The sequence below is a fragment of the Scyliorhinus canicula genome, chromosome 4 (assembly GCF_902713615.1).
Source record: "Scyliorhinus canicula chromosome 4, sScyCan1.1, whole genome shotgun sequence".
Classification (NCBI taxonomy): Eukaryota; Metazoa; Chordata; class Chondrichthyes; order Carcharhiniformes; family Scyliorhinidae; genus Scyliorhinus; species Scyliorhinus canicula.
The window spans coordinates 174,941,757-174,955,880 of record NC_052149.1 but is presented as its reverse complement, the minus strand read 5'-3'; the positions used below and the strand labels follow the sequence as shown (position 1 = coordinate 174,955,880).

Sequence of the window (14,124 nt, the reverse complement as noted above, 5' to 3'; positions counted from 1 at the left end):
GCAATACACCTACATTAAAAAGCATCTTACCAAACACAAGATTGCTCTGGCTTTGAACACATGAGCCTATCGGGTATAGGGTTTACAACTATTTCCATACTTTTCAGTGGCAAAGTACCTAATGGTTCCAGCAGATTGCATCAATATTTAAAATGTCAAATGCCACCTGATCCCAAGAGCCAATCTGCAAACTCAAAGATATGTACTTAGCCAAATCTCAAATGTCAAGAGGCATGTTTTAAGGTGGTCACTGCTTTTTAAATATTCACATTATACTTCAGATTAACAAACAGAATTTGCAAAGTTTTAGTCAGGATCGAAAATAAACAGGACTCCAGAAATGAAGGTGCATCCAGAACAATTGAAAAAAAATTTAAACATATTTTTAAACAGGACTAATTTATAAGAGCCGATTAGTCACAAATTGCTAACAGAAAAAGCTCAGGGTAGTACTTTCTCCATTAGCAGTACTCTTACAATTTAAGTAGAAAATAGCCACCAAATTTCTTTAACATTTCAACAGAAGCACAATTTCTGTCAGCAGAGTCAATTGAGATAGTCAACCCTACCCTGACAGGCCATGCTAGTCAGGTCATCAAGCAGGTACATCCAGGGGTTGCTCCCTGCAAAACATAGGAGGTGCTACTTCAAACTAGATGGAACTACATTTAAAGTATGCTGACTTTGGAGGTGGATATGAAGTCATATTATCAAGCATTTAGCTTGAAGATTGCACTTAAGCAGGACAGCAGGGATAAAATACATTCAAAAGATCTCCATGTTACCAATAACTAATTTTAGAAAGTAATGTTTTATCCATGTATTCTTCCACAAAGTACAGAGCAAATAAAAGTAATCTGCCTTTCCTTACAAAATCTGCTCCAAAGATTAACAGGCAAGAGTAGGGGAGGAATAAGATCACTATACCATGTGATAAATCATAGAGGAAGCAAAATGAATTGAAAGTAATTTGATCATATGCATAAAAGTTTGTTAGAAATATGAATATTACATCTGACAGTACTTGCATGATGAATTGGCAAAAACTAAGACTGGTCAGGTGGTTCCGACAAGTAATTTTTAATTTATTCTTACATGCTAAAAAGGAATAAATTACACTGTTAAAGTACTTCCAGCAATAAAAGATTTCAGCTGGGCCAGAATCACAGCCAGCAACAGTTGCCATTTCTGCACTGTACATCTTGACTGCAAAACATCAGTAATTTTCATTCATTTTACAAGATCAAAAGTAAAAAAAACCTCCAACGCGCTTTTAAATTTCAAAGAAACTCCAAAGTTCAGCCATTGAATATACAATGGTATTTGCTTAGTAGCTGCAGAGGTTCCATCTTGGATACATATTCTTTCTATAACCAATCAATTCACTGCAGCAAGAACAAAGCTAATGCCGCCCCAAAAAAATTACAAAATAACCACCGTATTAAAAAAGGAGAAAGGTACATCCGTCTACAAATCTAAAGCTATCTGTGAAGAAATGCAACGTTTTTAAATGAACTGGCATTTGAAAGTTTGATTTGTTTTTAAAAAAGTGAAAGTTGAGGGGAGTTGCATTGCAAACAGGGAAATTCAGCACAGCAATATAAAATAACCCTATTCTTTTATAAGAACTGTGTTTTCTTATTCAATTAACATGTAAACAAAAAGCTGACGTCCAAAAACACCGTAAATCTCAGGTCAGAGTAGATGTATACAGTGATTACAATGCTATCTAAGCAATTTACATACAAGGTCTTAAGTTGTTAGCTAAGCTTGCGATGACTAAGCTTTTCTTTTAACCAAGTACAATATACTTAATGCAGAGTTCTAGATTTATCTAGTAGTCACTACTTTTGTCATTTCTTCACATTAGATGCCACTCTAGCATAAGACAGCAGGCAGAGTCCTTCCAACAGAAAACATGGATTCTTTGGTTGCTATCAGTTTACTACTGGTTGCAGGTGCTTTAATAGAGAAATCCCAGCCTTAAGATATTTACCATTTTCCATTAGGCAACAGGAAATTTGGAACACAATACAAGGGAAAGGTAAGTAATGCAGTGCACTTTTCAAGTACAAGTTTGGGCCGAAATTCAGAGACTGCTTACGAAACAGCTTCCATGTGCCATTTAAGAAATATCCTTAACTTCCAAGCAGTGCGGAAACAAAAAAAAAATTGGCAAATTCACAATGTTAATTTTCTCTCCATGTGTCAACCACTTTCTTACATCCCATTTATTGAATAAAGAAAACTGAACACCAGCAAGTCTGCTTCAGTTGCTCTATTTTGAAAGATGAAATTGCGCTTTTCCAGGAATTAGTTTGATTAAAGGCTGCTACAGTTGCAGGTACAGTTTTAATATGCTCTTCCCAGAGTCTGCTGTATCCAGTAGAGTTTAATTCATCAGTTAAATGGTTGTCCACTGAACGGCATGTACATGTGAAACAAAAATCAGAAGGGGAGTGACAAAAGGCAACCTGCTCTCACATGCTGCTTTGCTCCTTCGTTTCAAATTCGAGATCAGAAACCTGTAGAAAATAAAATGATCAAGTTACTCAATGAGATGCACATTTCATTAATTGCATAATAACCTGTATGAATACTTTTGACTACATTTCAGCACCAAAATTGTTTCTATTAACTATATAGTTCTCAACATACATATATGGAAAAGGTCAGTAGCATTACTTTCTACCATATTCATATGAAGTATACCAATTCTCTTCCATGCAATTCATTAGGGAACAAATAAATTTAACAGGCAAGGGAGTGTGAATGTTAAAGAGGAACACCTAAAGCAATGTCAGCAGGAGGAAAGAGGATTTTCAAGTAGTCAGAGAATATTTTTCTTCTAGGCAAGAGACAAGTCTAAGTTTATATCTGGCAAGATTACATGAGACAACTGCATTTTAATTAGCATCTTTAATGCAACAAAACATTGAGGAGCTCCCCAGATAAATTTTGAAAGAAAGTATGACAAAGGAGTCACATAAGTAGATATTAGGTCAAGTCACCAAAAGGTTGACCTATTGCCTTCGAGGAAGAAAGCATGGCAGAGGGGGTAGAGGTGTAGAAAGGATATTCCAGAGTATGGGACCGAGGCAACTGAAGGTGTGGCCACTAGTGGAGTGATTAAGATCACGGATGCAAAAGAGGCCAGAATTAGAGGAGTGCATATATTTGAGGGTTGTGGTGCTCGAGAAGGCGACAGATGTTGGCCATGAATCGATTTGAAAACAAGGACAAGAATTTATTTTAAAAATCACGATGCAGTTTGATCAGACAGCACCGTGTGCAGTGGTTAGCACTGCTGCCTCACAGTGCCGAGGTCCCAGGTTCGATCCCGGCTCCGGGTCACTACAAGTGTGGAGTTTGCACATTCTCCTCGTGTCTGCGTGGGTTTCACTCCCACGACCCAAAGATGTGCCGGGTAGGTGGATTGGCCATGCTAAATTGCCCCTTAATTGAAAAAAATGAAGTGGGTACTCAAAATAGAAAAAAAAGATGCAGTTTGATCAGGAGCCAATGCCAGCCAGTGAGCAGAGGGATGATAGCAGGACAGGACTTGCTGCAAGTTAAGATACAGGCAGCAGAATTTTGACCTCAAGTTTACGGAATGTAGAATATGGGAGACCAGCTGGGCTGCTGGAATATCAAGTCTCGAAGTAATGAAGGTTTCAGCAGATGGGCGGAGACTGCTGCAAAATGGAGTGTTACATAAGAACTAGGAGCAGGAGTAGGCCATCTGGCCCCTCGAGCCTGCTCCGCCATTCAATGAGATCATGGCTGATCTTTTGTGGACTCAGCTCCACTTTCCGGCCCGAACACCATAACCCTTAATCCCTTTATTCTTCAAAAAACTATCTTTACCTTAAAAACATGTAATGAAGGATCCTCAACTGCTTCACTGGGCAAGGAATTCTATAGATTCACAACCCTTTGGGTGAAGAAGTTCCTCCTAAACTCAGTCCTAAATCTACTTCCCCTTATTTTGAGGCTATGTCCCCTAGTTCTGCTTTCACCCACCAGTGGAAACAACCTGCCCGCATCTATCCTATCTATTCCCTTCATAAATTTTAAATGTTTCTATAAGATCCCCCCTCATCCTTCTAAATTCCAACGAGTACAGACCCAGTCTACTCAACCTCTCCTCATAATCCAACCCCTTCAGCTCTGGGATTAACCTAGTGAATCTCCTCTGCACACCCTCCAATGCCAGTACGTCCTTTCTCAAGTAAGGAGACCAAAACTGAACACAATACTCCAGGTGTGGCCTCACTAACACCTTATACAATTGCAACATAACCTCCCTAGTCTTAAACTCCATCCCTCTAGCAATGAAGGACAAAATTCCATTTGCCTTCTTAATCACCTGTTGCACCTGTAAACCAACCTTCTGTGACTCATGCACTAGCACACCCAAGTCTCTCTGCACAGCGGCATGCTTTAATATTTTATCGTTTAAATAATAATCCCGTTTGCTGTTATTCCTACCAAAATGGATAACCTCACATTTGTCAACATTGTATTCCATCTGCCAGACCCTAGCCCATTCACTTAACCTATCCAAATCCCTCTGCAGACTTCCAGTATCCTCTGCACTTTTCGCTTTACCACTCATCTTAGTATCATCTGCAAACTTGGACACATTGCCCTTGGTCCCCAACTCCAAATCATCTATGTAAATTGTGAACAATTGTGGGCCCAACACGGATCCCTGAGGGACACCACTAGCTACTGATTGCCAACCAGAGAAACACCCATTAATCCCCACTCTTTGCTTTCTATTAATTAACCAATCCTCTATCCATGCTACTACTTTACCCTTAATGCCATGCATCTTTATCTTATGCAGCAACCTTTTGTGTGGCACCTTGTCAAAGGCTTTCTGGAAATCCAGATATACCACATCCATTGGCTCCCCGTTATCTACTGCACTGGTAATGTCCTCACAAAATTCCACTAAATTAGTTAGGCATGACCTGCCTTTATGAACCCATGCTGCGTCTGCCCAATGGGACAATTTCTATCCAGATGCCTCGCTATTTCTTCCTTGATGATAGATTCCAGCATCTTCCCTACTACCGAAGTTAAGCTCACTGGCCTATAATTTCCTGCTTTCTGCCTACCTCCTTTTTTAAACAGTGGCGTCACGTTTGCTAATTTCCAATCCACCGGGACCACCCCAGAGCCTAGTGAATTTTGGTAAAATCATCATTAGTGCATCTGCAATTTCCCTAGCCATCTCTTTTAGCACTCTGGGATGCATTCCATCAGGGCCAGGAGACTTGTCTACCTTTAGCCCCATTAGCTTGCCGATCACTACCTCCTTAGTGATAACAATCCTCTCAAGGTCCTCACCTGTCATAGCCTCATTTCTATCAGTCGCTGGCATGTTATTTGTGTCTTCCACTGTGAAGACCGACCCAAAAAACCTGTTCAGTTCCTCAGCCATTTCCTCATTTCCCATTATTAAAACTCCCTTCTCATCCTCTAAAGGACCAATATTTACCTTAGCCACTCTTTTTTGTTTTATATATTTGTAAAAACTTTTACTGTCTGTTTTTATATTCTGAGCAAGTTTACTCTCATACTCTATCTTACTCTTCTTTATAGCTTTTTTAGTAGCTTTCTGTTGCCCCCTAAAGATTTCCCAGTCCTCTAATCTCCCAGCAATCTTAGAGGATCTTACAGAGGTCATGCCTCCGATCTGTGCCAACCATTCAGAAATAGAGGGATAAGGTGTTGCAGATCAGTTTTGAGGAGCTAGGGTTACTTCCAGTGACACAGACACCACTGCAAGGAGCACAATGAAAAAGGGGCAGATCTGGATTTAGGTTTAGGAAATGAAGCTGAGCAAAGGGCACCAGTGGTCATAAATTTAGCTTGATATGGAAAAGAACAAAGATAGACCAGGAGTTAAAATCCTCTATTGGGGAAAAGGCCAAATTTACTTTGGCAAAGTGTGATTGAGTAATGGTAGATTGAAAACAACTTGAAGATAACTCATTGGGGGCATGTGAGGAGCAGATAGAGGATTCAGAATAAATGTTCTCTCAAAGAAAAAGTATGCAAATGCCAAATTTAGAACCACTTGGATGTCAAGGAGCATACCGATTAGGTAAATGCCAAAAAAATGGAAGTTTACTTCAAGTACCAAGACCTCAAAGCCTGAGAGCATAGATAGGGTTGAATTTTAAAAAAAATTAGGAGCAAAAAGGCATGAAAAAACATTGGCAAGTCAATGAAAACAAAAAAATGCTTCATAACTGCGTAAAAAGATAACCAAAAGAAAAATAGGGACTGAGAGGCCAACAGGGTGAATTTAATATGGAGGCAGAGGACATGGGCATAACTCTTAGCGTACACTTTGCATTGTTTTCATATGGGGAGGGGGTGGGGGGGATGATGCAGACACTAGTTATAAGGAAGAAATATGCAAAATGCTTAAGATAGCGAAAAGTGAACAATGGTTAGGTTTAGCATCTTTCAGCAGGCAAATGAATCCCAGCTGTTAAGGAAGGAAGGAAATTGTGCAGGTTCTATCATTTGTCAATCATCTCCAACTGCAGGTGTGTCAGACACCCAACATTGTACCATTATTGCAAAAGGGAGAAAGGGGTAGACTTAAGTAATTACAGGACAGTCATCTTAGCTCAGCGACAGGCAAATTATTAGAAAAATTGAGGAACAGCATAATCAGAATGGCATGATTAATCAAGATCCATCAGCATGGAAAGCTGTTGTACTAACTTGATTGAACATTTTAGGAGGTAACAAGGAGGGACAATGACAGTAGTATACTTTATTTAGACTGCATAGATTTTAGCAACCTTTTTGACAAGGTCCCACAGTTACTGGTCAGAAAGGTACAAGCCCATTATATCCAAGGAAAAGTGGCAGAGTGGATCCAAAGTAGGTTCAGTGGTAGGAGTGAAGGGTCCATTGGTGGGTTTGTGACTGGATGGCCAATTACAGTGGGATTCTGCAGGGTGCAGTATTATGTCCATTGCTTTTCATGGTGCATACCAATCATTTTGACTGTCAGCTGCAGTAAGATGCCAATGGAATGCTCAGATGGGTACAAAATTACAATGGAAATTAAAATGAAAATTTGTTTGTAGGAGAACGAGGTATTGGGAAGAGCAAACAGGACATGGAATAATTTCAGGGCACCAAAAAGCATTTAGTAGCACAGCATGGCAGCAGATCATTGAAGGTCATAGGCCAGCTACACAAGGTGGTCAAAATGACATTTGGGATAATGTCATCTAGTAGATGTGGCCAAGAACACAAGAGCAAGGAGTTTACGCCACAATTAAATTGTTATACTGATGATTATAATTTCTCACATCAAAAAGGCTAATAATCAAAAGGTGTGGGGAAATATCTAAACTCAAGTTAAAATATTGAAACTGTGGGAACACATCATCTTTTCAGAATCCAAACCACAATTTGTTTTAAAAATTTGTTCATGGGATATGGACATCGAGAGCTGTGCCAGCATTTATTGTCCATCCCTAATTGCCCTTGAGGGGCCAGTCAAGAGTCAAGCACATTGTTGCAAGTCTGGGGTCACATGTCGGCCAGACCAGGTAAGCATGGCAGATTTGATTCCCTAATGGACATTGGCCAATCTAACAATATAAGCACAGCCAGTAAGTTAGATACAAGTGTAAATGCTGGTATAAAATGCTGAGATGGAGCACTAAGCAGGAGTCACAATTCGGAACTTTTAAGCCAATGGGGGACAAAGTGACCCAAATTCTACATATATACGAAAGCTTGTCTCGTTGTGCGTGTGGTTCTCTTTGTTCTCTTTCATTTGCCCCTCTGGGCTTTTTAATTTTTCTTTTTTACATTTGAAATTGTACTAGGTTTTGCAATAAACTCAATCTCAACCTACCATCGGACCCTGACTCTTATTGGAAAATGAGATCCTACAATTTGGCACTGCGAGCAGGGCCGCTGGAGGAAAAGGAACCATAGATCTGGACATCAGACCTATATCGGGCCCTGGAGGCAAGGACACCTCTTTATTAAAAAAAGTCCTTGGCACTTGTTTAGATGGAGTAATGCGACCCCAAACCTCTCCAGTTTGGTAGTTGGCTCAAGTACCAAACATACGTCTGGAATTCGGCAGTATAAAGTACAGATATACTGACCTGGCTCAAAAGCCCCATGGCTAGAGTCCTTTAAAAGAATCACCATTATGGGAGAGGAAAAGAACAACACAGTTGCGTACCACAGTCGAAGGCAGGAAGGCCCCACTGGACTCTGAAACAGGATCCTTCGGCAATTAAAAGAATATATAGAGCAGCAGTTTGACTCATCCAAAACCTGTACCGAGATTGAGGAAAAATTTGGTATTTCCATAGGATAATGGTCCTTGGAAGATATTAGACTGGGGAAAAACAACCCACAAGAAAGAAAAGGAACAAACCAAATGGTCACCATGAGCCAGGTTCAACAGCAAATCAAAATTATGAGTTAATCCCAACATGATTGCATTGGGCAGGGTGCGAAGGAGCAGCTGAGGGCAGTCTGTGAAATTTTAAGAAAGGGAAAACCTGATTGGAAAAGTTAGAAGTGGAAAATAAAGAATGCAAGCCTGAAAATAAGGAATTTAAGAAAAAATTGCATGAAGAGCCAATAGCATAACCGAAAAGGCCAGGGGCATCCCTTGGATTCACCCACGACTAAAATGTCCAATTTGTACCCATGCCTGGAGAAAATAGAAGAGGAACTGCGAAAAACACAGTTACGCGAAGCCAGTCCAGAAACAGATTCCGAATCCTCAAGTTGAGAAAGTAGTTCAGAGAAGGAACTCTCCTCACACGACTCAACCCGCTGAAGAAATAACGGGTTAAGATTAAGCCACAAGAAACTGACCAATGTGGCGAGAAAACAATTAAAGTTAAATACGCCCAACATTTTCACCATGTCCCAGCAGACATGGGAAAAAATTGATAAATGGTCTAAAGAATTACCACACGTCAAGAAAGGGGAAATGAAGACATGGGAACAGCTTGAAAGTTTAAAGGGCATTGACCATCTCCACCCGTGGGACAGGGTACAGGTCCGGACAGTAATGGTATCCAGATGGAAGGGGAAGAAAATAAAGAGGTTCAAGTCGCCCTCGGTGACGATTAACAGCTATTAGGGGCCAGAGGGGCCGCAATCAAGCACTGGCTACAAGTTTTCAGACCAGCAAAAACAGACTGGGGTAAGATCGCAATTTGACAGCAAAAAGGGCGGAGGAAGTGTTAAGAGTATGATGAATGATTTTGATCTGTCTGGTTGGAACACTCGGGACTGAACAACGAAGGACCCGAGGATATGGACAAGAGCATTTTTGGGCCCATGAAAGCTGCCCTCGTCGCTGGATTAAAACCAGAATTGTCAAAAATGAAGATCACCCTGCCCGTTGGGAAGGCTGAGAAACAGAATTTTGCAGTATTAGTGGATCGATGTAACCAACTAAACCGGGATATAGGAGCTAAACTCCGAACCACGCAGGCAGTGCGGAAACCCAAGGATCCTAACAACACACAAGGCAGATGTCCCAGAAAATGTCACTACTGCAGAAGGCAAGGCCACTGGGCCAGGAGGTGCAAAGACAAAGGGCGAGGAGGGGACGTCAGGGAAACAACCCAACACATAAACCAGGCACACCCTCAGATGACGACAAATATGGGAAAGATTCAAGCAGCTTACACCACAGCAACAGAAGGAATTACTGGAGGTTACAAAAAACTAGGGGAGTCCACCCTTGCTCACCTAGTACCTCTCCTGGCACTGATCAAACAGCGAGGAGATGGATTGTACGAGGGTGGGTGATCAAGATATAGACTGTCACCTGAAAACAGGCGCAGAATTAACTTTTGCTCTTACTGTTCAAAACCATTTTACCTCTCGGCTACAGGTTGTAAACTGCCCACTGGGCTGAGGGACCAAGGCGTACTGGTCAAAACACAGCTCCTCCAACAGCCCCGTATGGCCAGTACGAAAACCCAATGGCATCTGACCGCCAATTACAGGAAGGTCGCCGACCCCTCAACTATTTTTAATGCTCTAACACCGGAACATAAATGGTTTCAGTTATAGATATGGCCAATGGATTTTGGTTGGTGCCACTGGCACCCAAGGTTCAACCACAGTTCGCCTTTACCGTCCAACAGCAACAGTACACCTGGACACGACTAACAGCCCTACGGTATTTCACATGGCCTGACAAAATATTCGGGAGAATTACTTGCCTTGCATTCCATGGTTATTAAGTACTTGAATGATATTCTGTTGGCATCCAACTCTGAAGAACAACATGAACAAGACCTATGTACCATGCTGGACTTCCTCCACCTGAGGGGACACAAATCCAGACAAGACCTACGTACCATGCTGGACTTCCTCCACCTGAGGGGACATAAATCCAGCATTGCCAAAGCACAAATTGCCCAAGAGGAGGTTGTGTACCTGGGACAAAAGATTTCAGAAGGAAGGAGAGAACTTTCCCCGGATAGAACCACAGCCATTCGGGCTGCCAAACAGCCCACTACTATCCAAGAACTCAGGTCCTTTTTGGGCTTGTGTAACTCGAACCAAAATTGGATTGACTCCTACACACAGCTGACTCGGCTAGTGAATGACTTATGGAAATCCAAGGAAGCCGTTGCCCCAATGGAGAAGAAGAGGCCTTTGCAAATCGGAAAAAGGCCTAGTGTTCGGCTCCGAGAAACCCCGACAACGGGAAGCTATTTATCTTGTTTGTCCATGCGAAAGATGGATATATGACAGTAATATTGGCGCAAGAACATGGGGATCTGCAGAAACCTATTGAGTACTATTCAGGAAAACTGGACGCAGTGTCCCTCGATGGGGTAGTTGCCAGAGAACCATGGAAGCCACATGTCAGGCTCTAATGGCCACTGCGAGCCTAGTGCCGGACCAGAGGCTAACCGCCAAATTCTCCCACAGCATACACATTTTGCTGTCTAAGAACAGAGTATCCCAGATGACCGCAGCCAGATGGACAAGATGGACAGCGATCCTGGAAGCCTCCCTATTGTACAGGCTCGCCCATGAACTCATCATCTATGCTCCCGCTTCCTGAGGTGCAGGAAGAGGGGGGGGGGGGGGGGGGGGGGGGGGGGGGGGGGGGGGGGGGGTGGGGGGGGGGGGGAAGAGGAGCATGACTGTGCGGAGATTTTAAAATGGAGAAATCGAGCCTGACCAGACCTAGACTTAATCCTGTTTACAGACGGCTCTTTTGTTGACAATGGCATCCGAAAAGGCAGGATGGGTGGTCACAAGCCTACACGAGTTTGTGGAAAAGGGTTGCCTGCCCTCAGGGCCATCAATTACAGGCCCTGGCGGAGGCATGCCGGATAGCAAAAGGACAGACGGCAAATATCTATAGACTCAAAGTACAGCTTCGGAGTTGCTCACGATTTTTCCAGGCGGAGAAGAGCATTTCTCACTGCTGCCGGTTCACCTATCTAAAACGGGGAAGCGGTATGGACACTTACTAGAAGCCATATAACTGCTCTGCGAAGTGTCCATTTTGAAGTGTAAGACCCACACAAAGGAAAATACCAGAAGCGCAAGGAAACACCCTAGCTGACCAGGCAGCCAAAGAAGCCATCTCACAACGTGCTTCCCCAGAAGAACTGACACAAATAGGCAAACTGGGAGCAATCAGCCTGACTCAAGACCTACAGCAATGCAAGGCAAGTGCTCGAGAAGAAAAATGGACATGGATTGAGACAGGAATTCAGCTATATGATGAAGGCATCTGGAGACAAAAAGGTACCGACAAGCCAGTCGCGCCACAAGCACGGATGCCCTTTTTAGCCCAACAGATCCACTCTGCAACAAATGATGGCACAGTCCCAGAAAAACTGGTGGAGTCAGGGATTCAAAAAACATGCCCAGTTGGCAGTAGACCAGTGTAGTCTGCCAGAAAGAATCACAGACCTATCATGGTAATGCCCCAACTGAAGACCCCTGCCGGATCATTCCAGCATTTGCAGTTGGACTATATCTCCCTTCCTCCAGGTCAAGGATACACCAATGTTCTCAAGATGGTCGACACATTCTCAAGGTGGGTGCAAGCTGTTCCAACTAGAAGGGCCACAGCTAATTGTACAAGATCCTAAGGATTACATTCCCCAATGGGGAGTCCGGACCAGCATGGTCTCGGAGCAGGGAACCCATTTTACAGGTGCTGTCTGCTAAGAAGTCTGTAGATTACTAAACATTACCTGGGACTTGCATTGTCCTCAGCACCAGGGCAAGTGAAACGAACGAACAGAACTCTGAAACAACGACTTGCCAAACATCATTAGGAAGGAATGCCATGGCCCCAAGCACTACTAATAGTCCTGTGCAGTATTAGGGAAACTCTGAATAGAATTAGGAGTCCAAGTCAGTTTGAAATGATAACAGGGAGACCCATGTCTCTGCCAGGAACCATTAATTTACAAAAAGCCGATTGTCACTTGATGAGCGATGCCTTATTAGAATATTGTCAGAATCTAACAAACACTATTAGTTCTATGTCCTAACAGGTATCAGCAGCCTGGGGACACGCACCAGAAGGAGGATATGACATCATTCCCGGAGTTTGGATTTACACAAAAAAATACATAAAGAACCTCTGGATGCCAAGTGGGAAGGACCCTATCAAGTGCTACTGACCACCCAAGTCCAGGGGAAGAAAGCTTGGATTCATACATCTCACGTTAAACGAGCACACTGTTTAAAACTCCTAGCTGTTAAAAGGACAATTCTTATTTGCCAATATGTTAAACCATATTGTTATAGTCATTGCTTGCCGTTTAAGTTTTTGCATTCCTTTCTTTCCCTTGACCAGCCAGGTCATGCCCAGACAGGTTCCGAAGGAACCAAATGTCAGCATCTTCCTTTACATGTCCTATATGTGTGCCAAAGACTCCAACCTCTCCAGCTGTTGGGTGTGTACTTATATTCCCATCTACTCTAACTGAGGCATTACCTTAAGACCTATCCCCTTTAGCCCATCTGAAACAGTATATCTTCCAGAGAATCTGCTCACTCTCCTCTGTGATGGGGCGACCTCGTGTGTAAGGGGTAACTACCTGACAGACGTAACTGGTAACATTGAAACATAGCAGTTAGTGGGTTATCTTTTGACTGTTTTCTCAGGGTGGTACAAGCCCACTTATAATCGGAGTCATAGACCCCAATATATAGAACTTTCCACCGCCTCAAGTCAGAGAGGATCCACATGCCTAACTAGTCACTGGTCGGGGGGGGGGTCGAGGACAGAAACAGGTCGGACACAGTAATTGCATTCACTATTTTGACATGACAAGAGCAAACTCCACTAAGGGATGGTCAAAACATGCCTCCCTATTGACAGATTTTCACAATCTTACCAGCAGAGGCAATTTCTCCGAGTGCTGGTATCCTGAGGTGGTGGCTCACTTCGCCTCTTATAATGGTACTTACTTTATCTGTGGTCACGGGGCCTATCCCTGGCTACCACGCTCTTGGGCAGGATCTTGTTATCTGGGGTATGTTGTTCCCTTTATCCATCATTCTATCTCCCTCAGAGGACCGCAGATGAGACGCGGCATCACAGATGGAAAGATTCTTCTCCATCCTGGTATCTTTTTATGGGACCGCTAAGCTGGCAAGGGAGTCCATTAATTTGGCATACATGGAAAAGTTGGGCAATGATAACCTTGAAGCCCTAATTAAAATAAATGCAGAAATGGTTGCCCTTCGTACTGTGGCCTTGAAGAACCGAATGGCTCTTGACTACGTTCTTGCTGAAAAGGGAGGAACTTGGCTCTATCCTGGACAGCTCCCAGAAAATTACTAATTTGGTGGAGCGCACACAAAAGACAACAAAAAAAACTCAGACAACCTCTATCCACCACCTTGTGGAGTTGGGCAACTGGATTTTTGGCCTCCAAGGGAACCTCATTACTTCAAGGATTGATTTTATTCTTCATTATCATTCTTATTCTGTATTGTGTTTTTCTGCTTATTTAGTGCTGATGTAAACAATTAACCAAAGCCCCACCTAAGGTTATGTTTCTCAAGGCTAACTGACATCCCCTCTTGCCTAATAAGTGAGTT

The 14,124-nt window shown here is 42.7% G+C and overlaps 1 protein-coding gene across 4 annotated transcripts in view; it reads right to left on the bottom strand.

The window, feature by feature from the left end:
* Nucleotides 1-1,064: 1,064 nt before the first annotated feature.
* The window catches only part of csnk1a1 (casein kinase 1, alpha 1), a 58,402-nt gene continuing 45,342 nt past the window's right edge, over nt 1,065-14,124 (bottom strand). For all 4 annotated transcript variants that reach the window (XM_038795577.1, XM_038795578.1, XM_038795580.1 and 1 more), the window contains one exon: nt 1,065-2,525. In XM_038795577.1, coding sequence (XP_038651505.1) covers nt 2,518-2,525 — 8 coding nt within the window. In that variant the 3' untranslated portion in view covers nt 1,065-2,517. The remainder of the gene's footprint in view (nt 2,526-14,124) is intronic.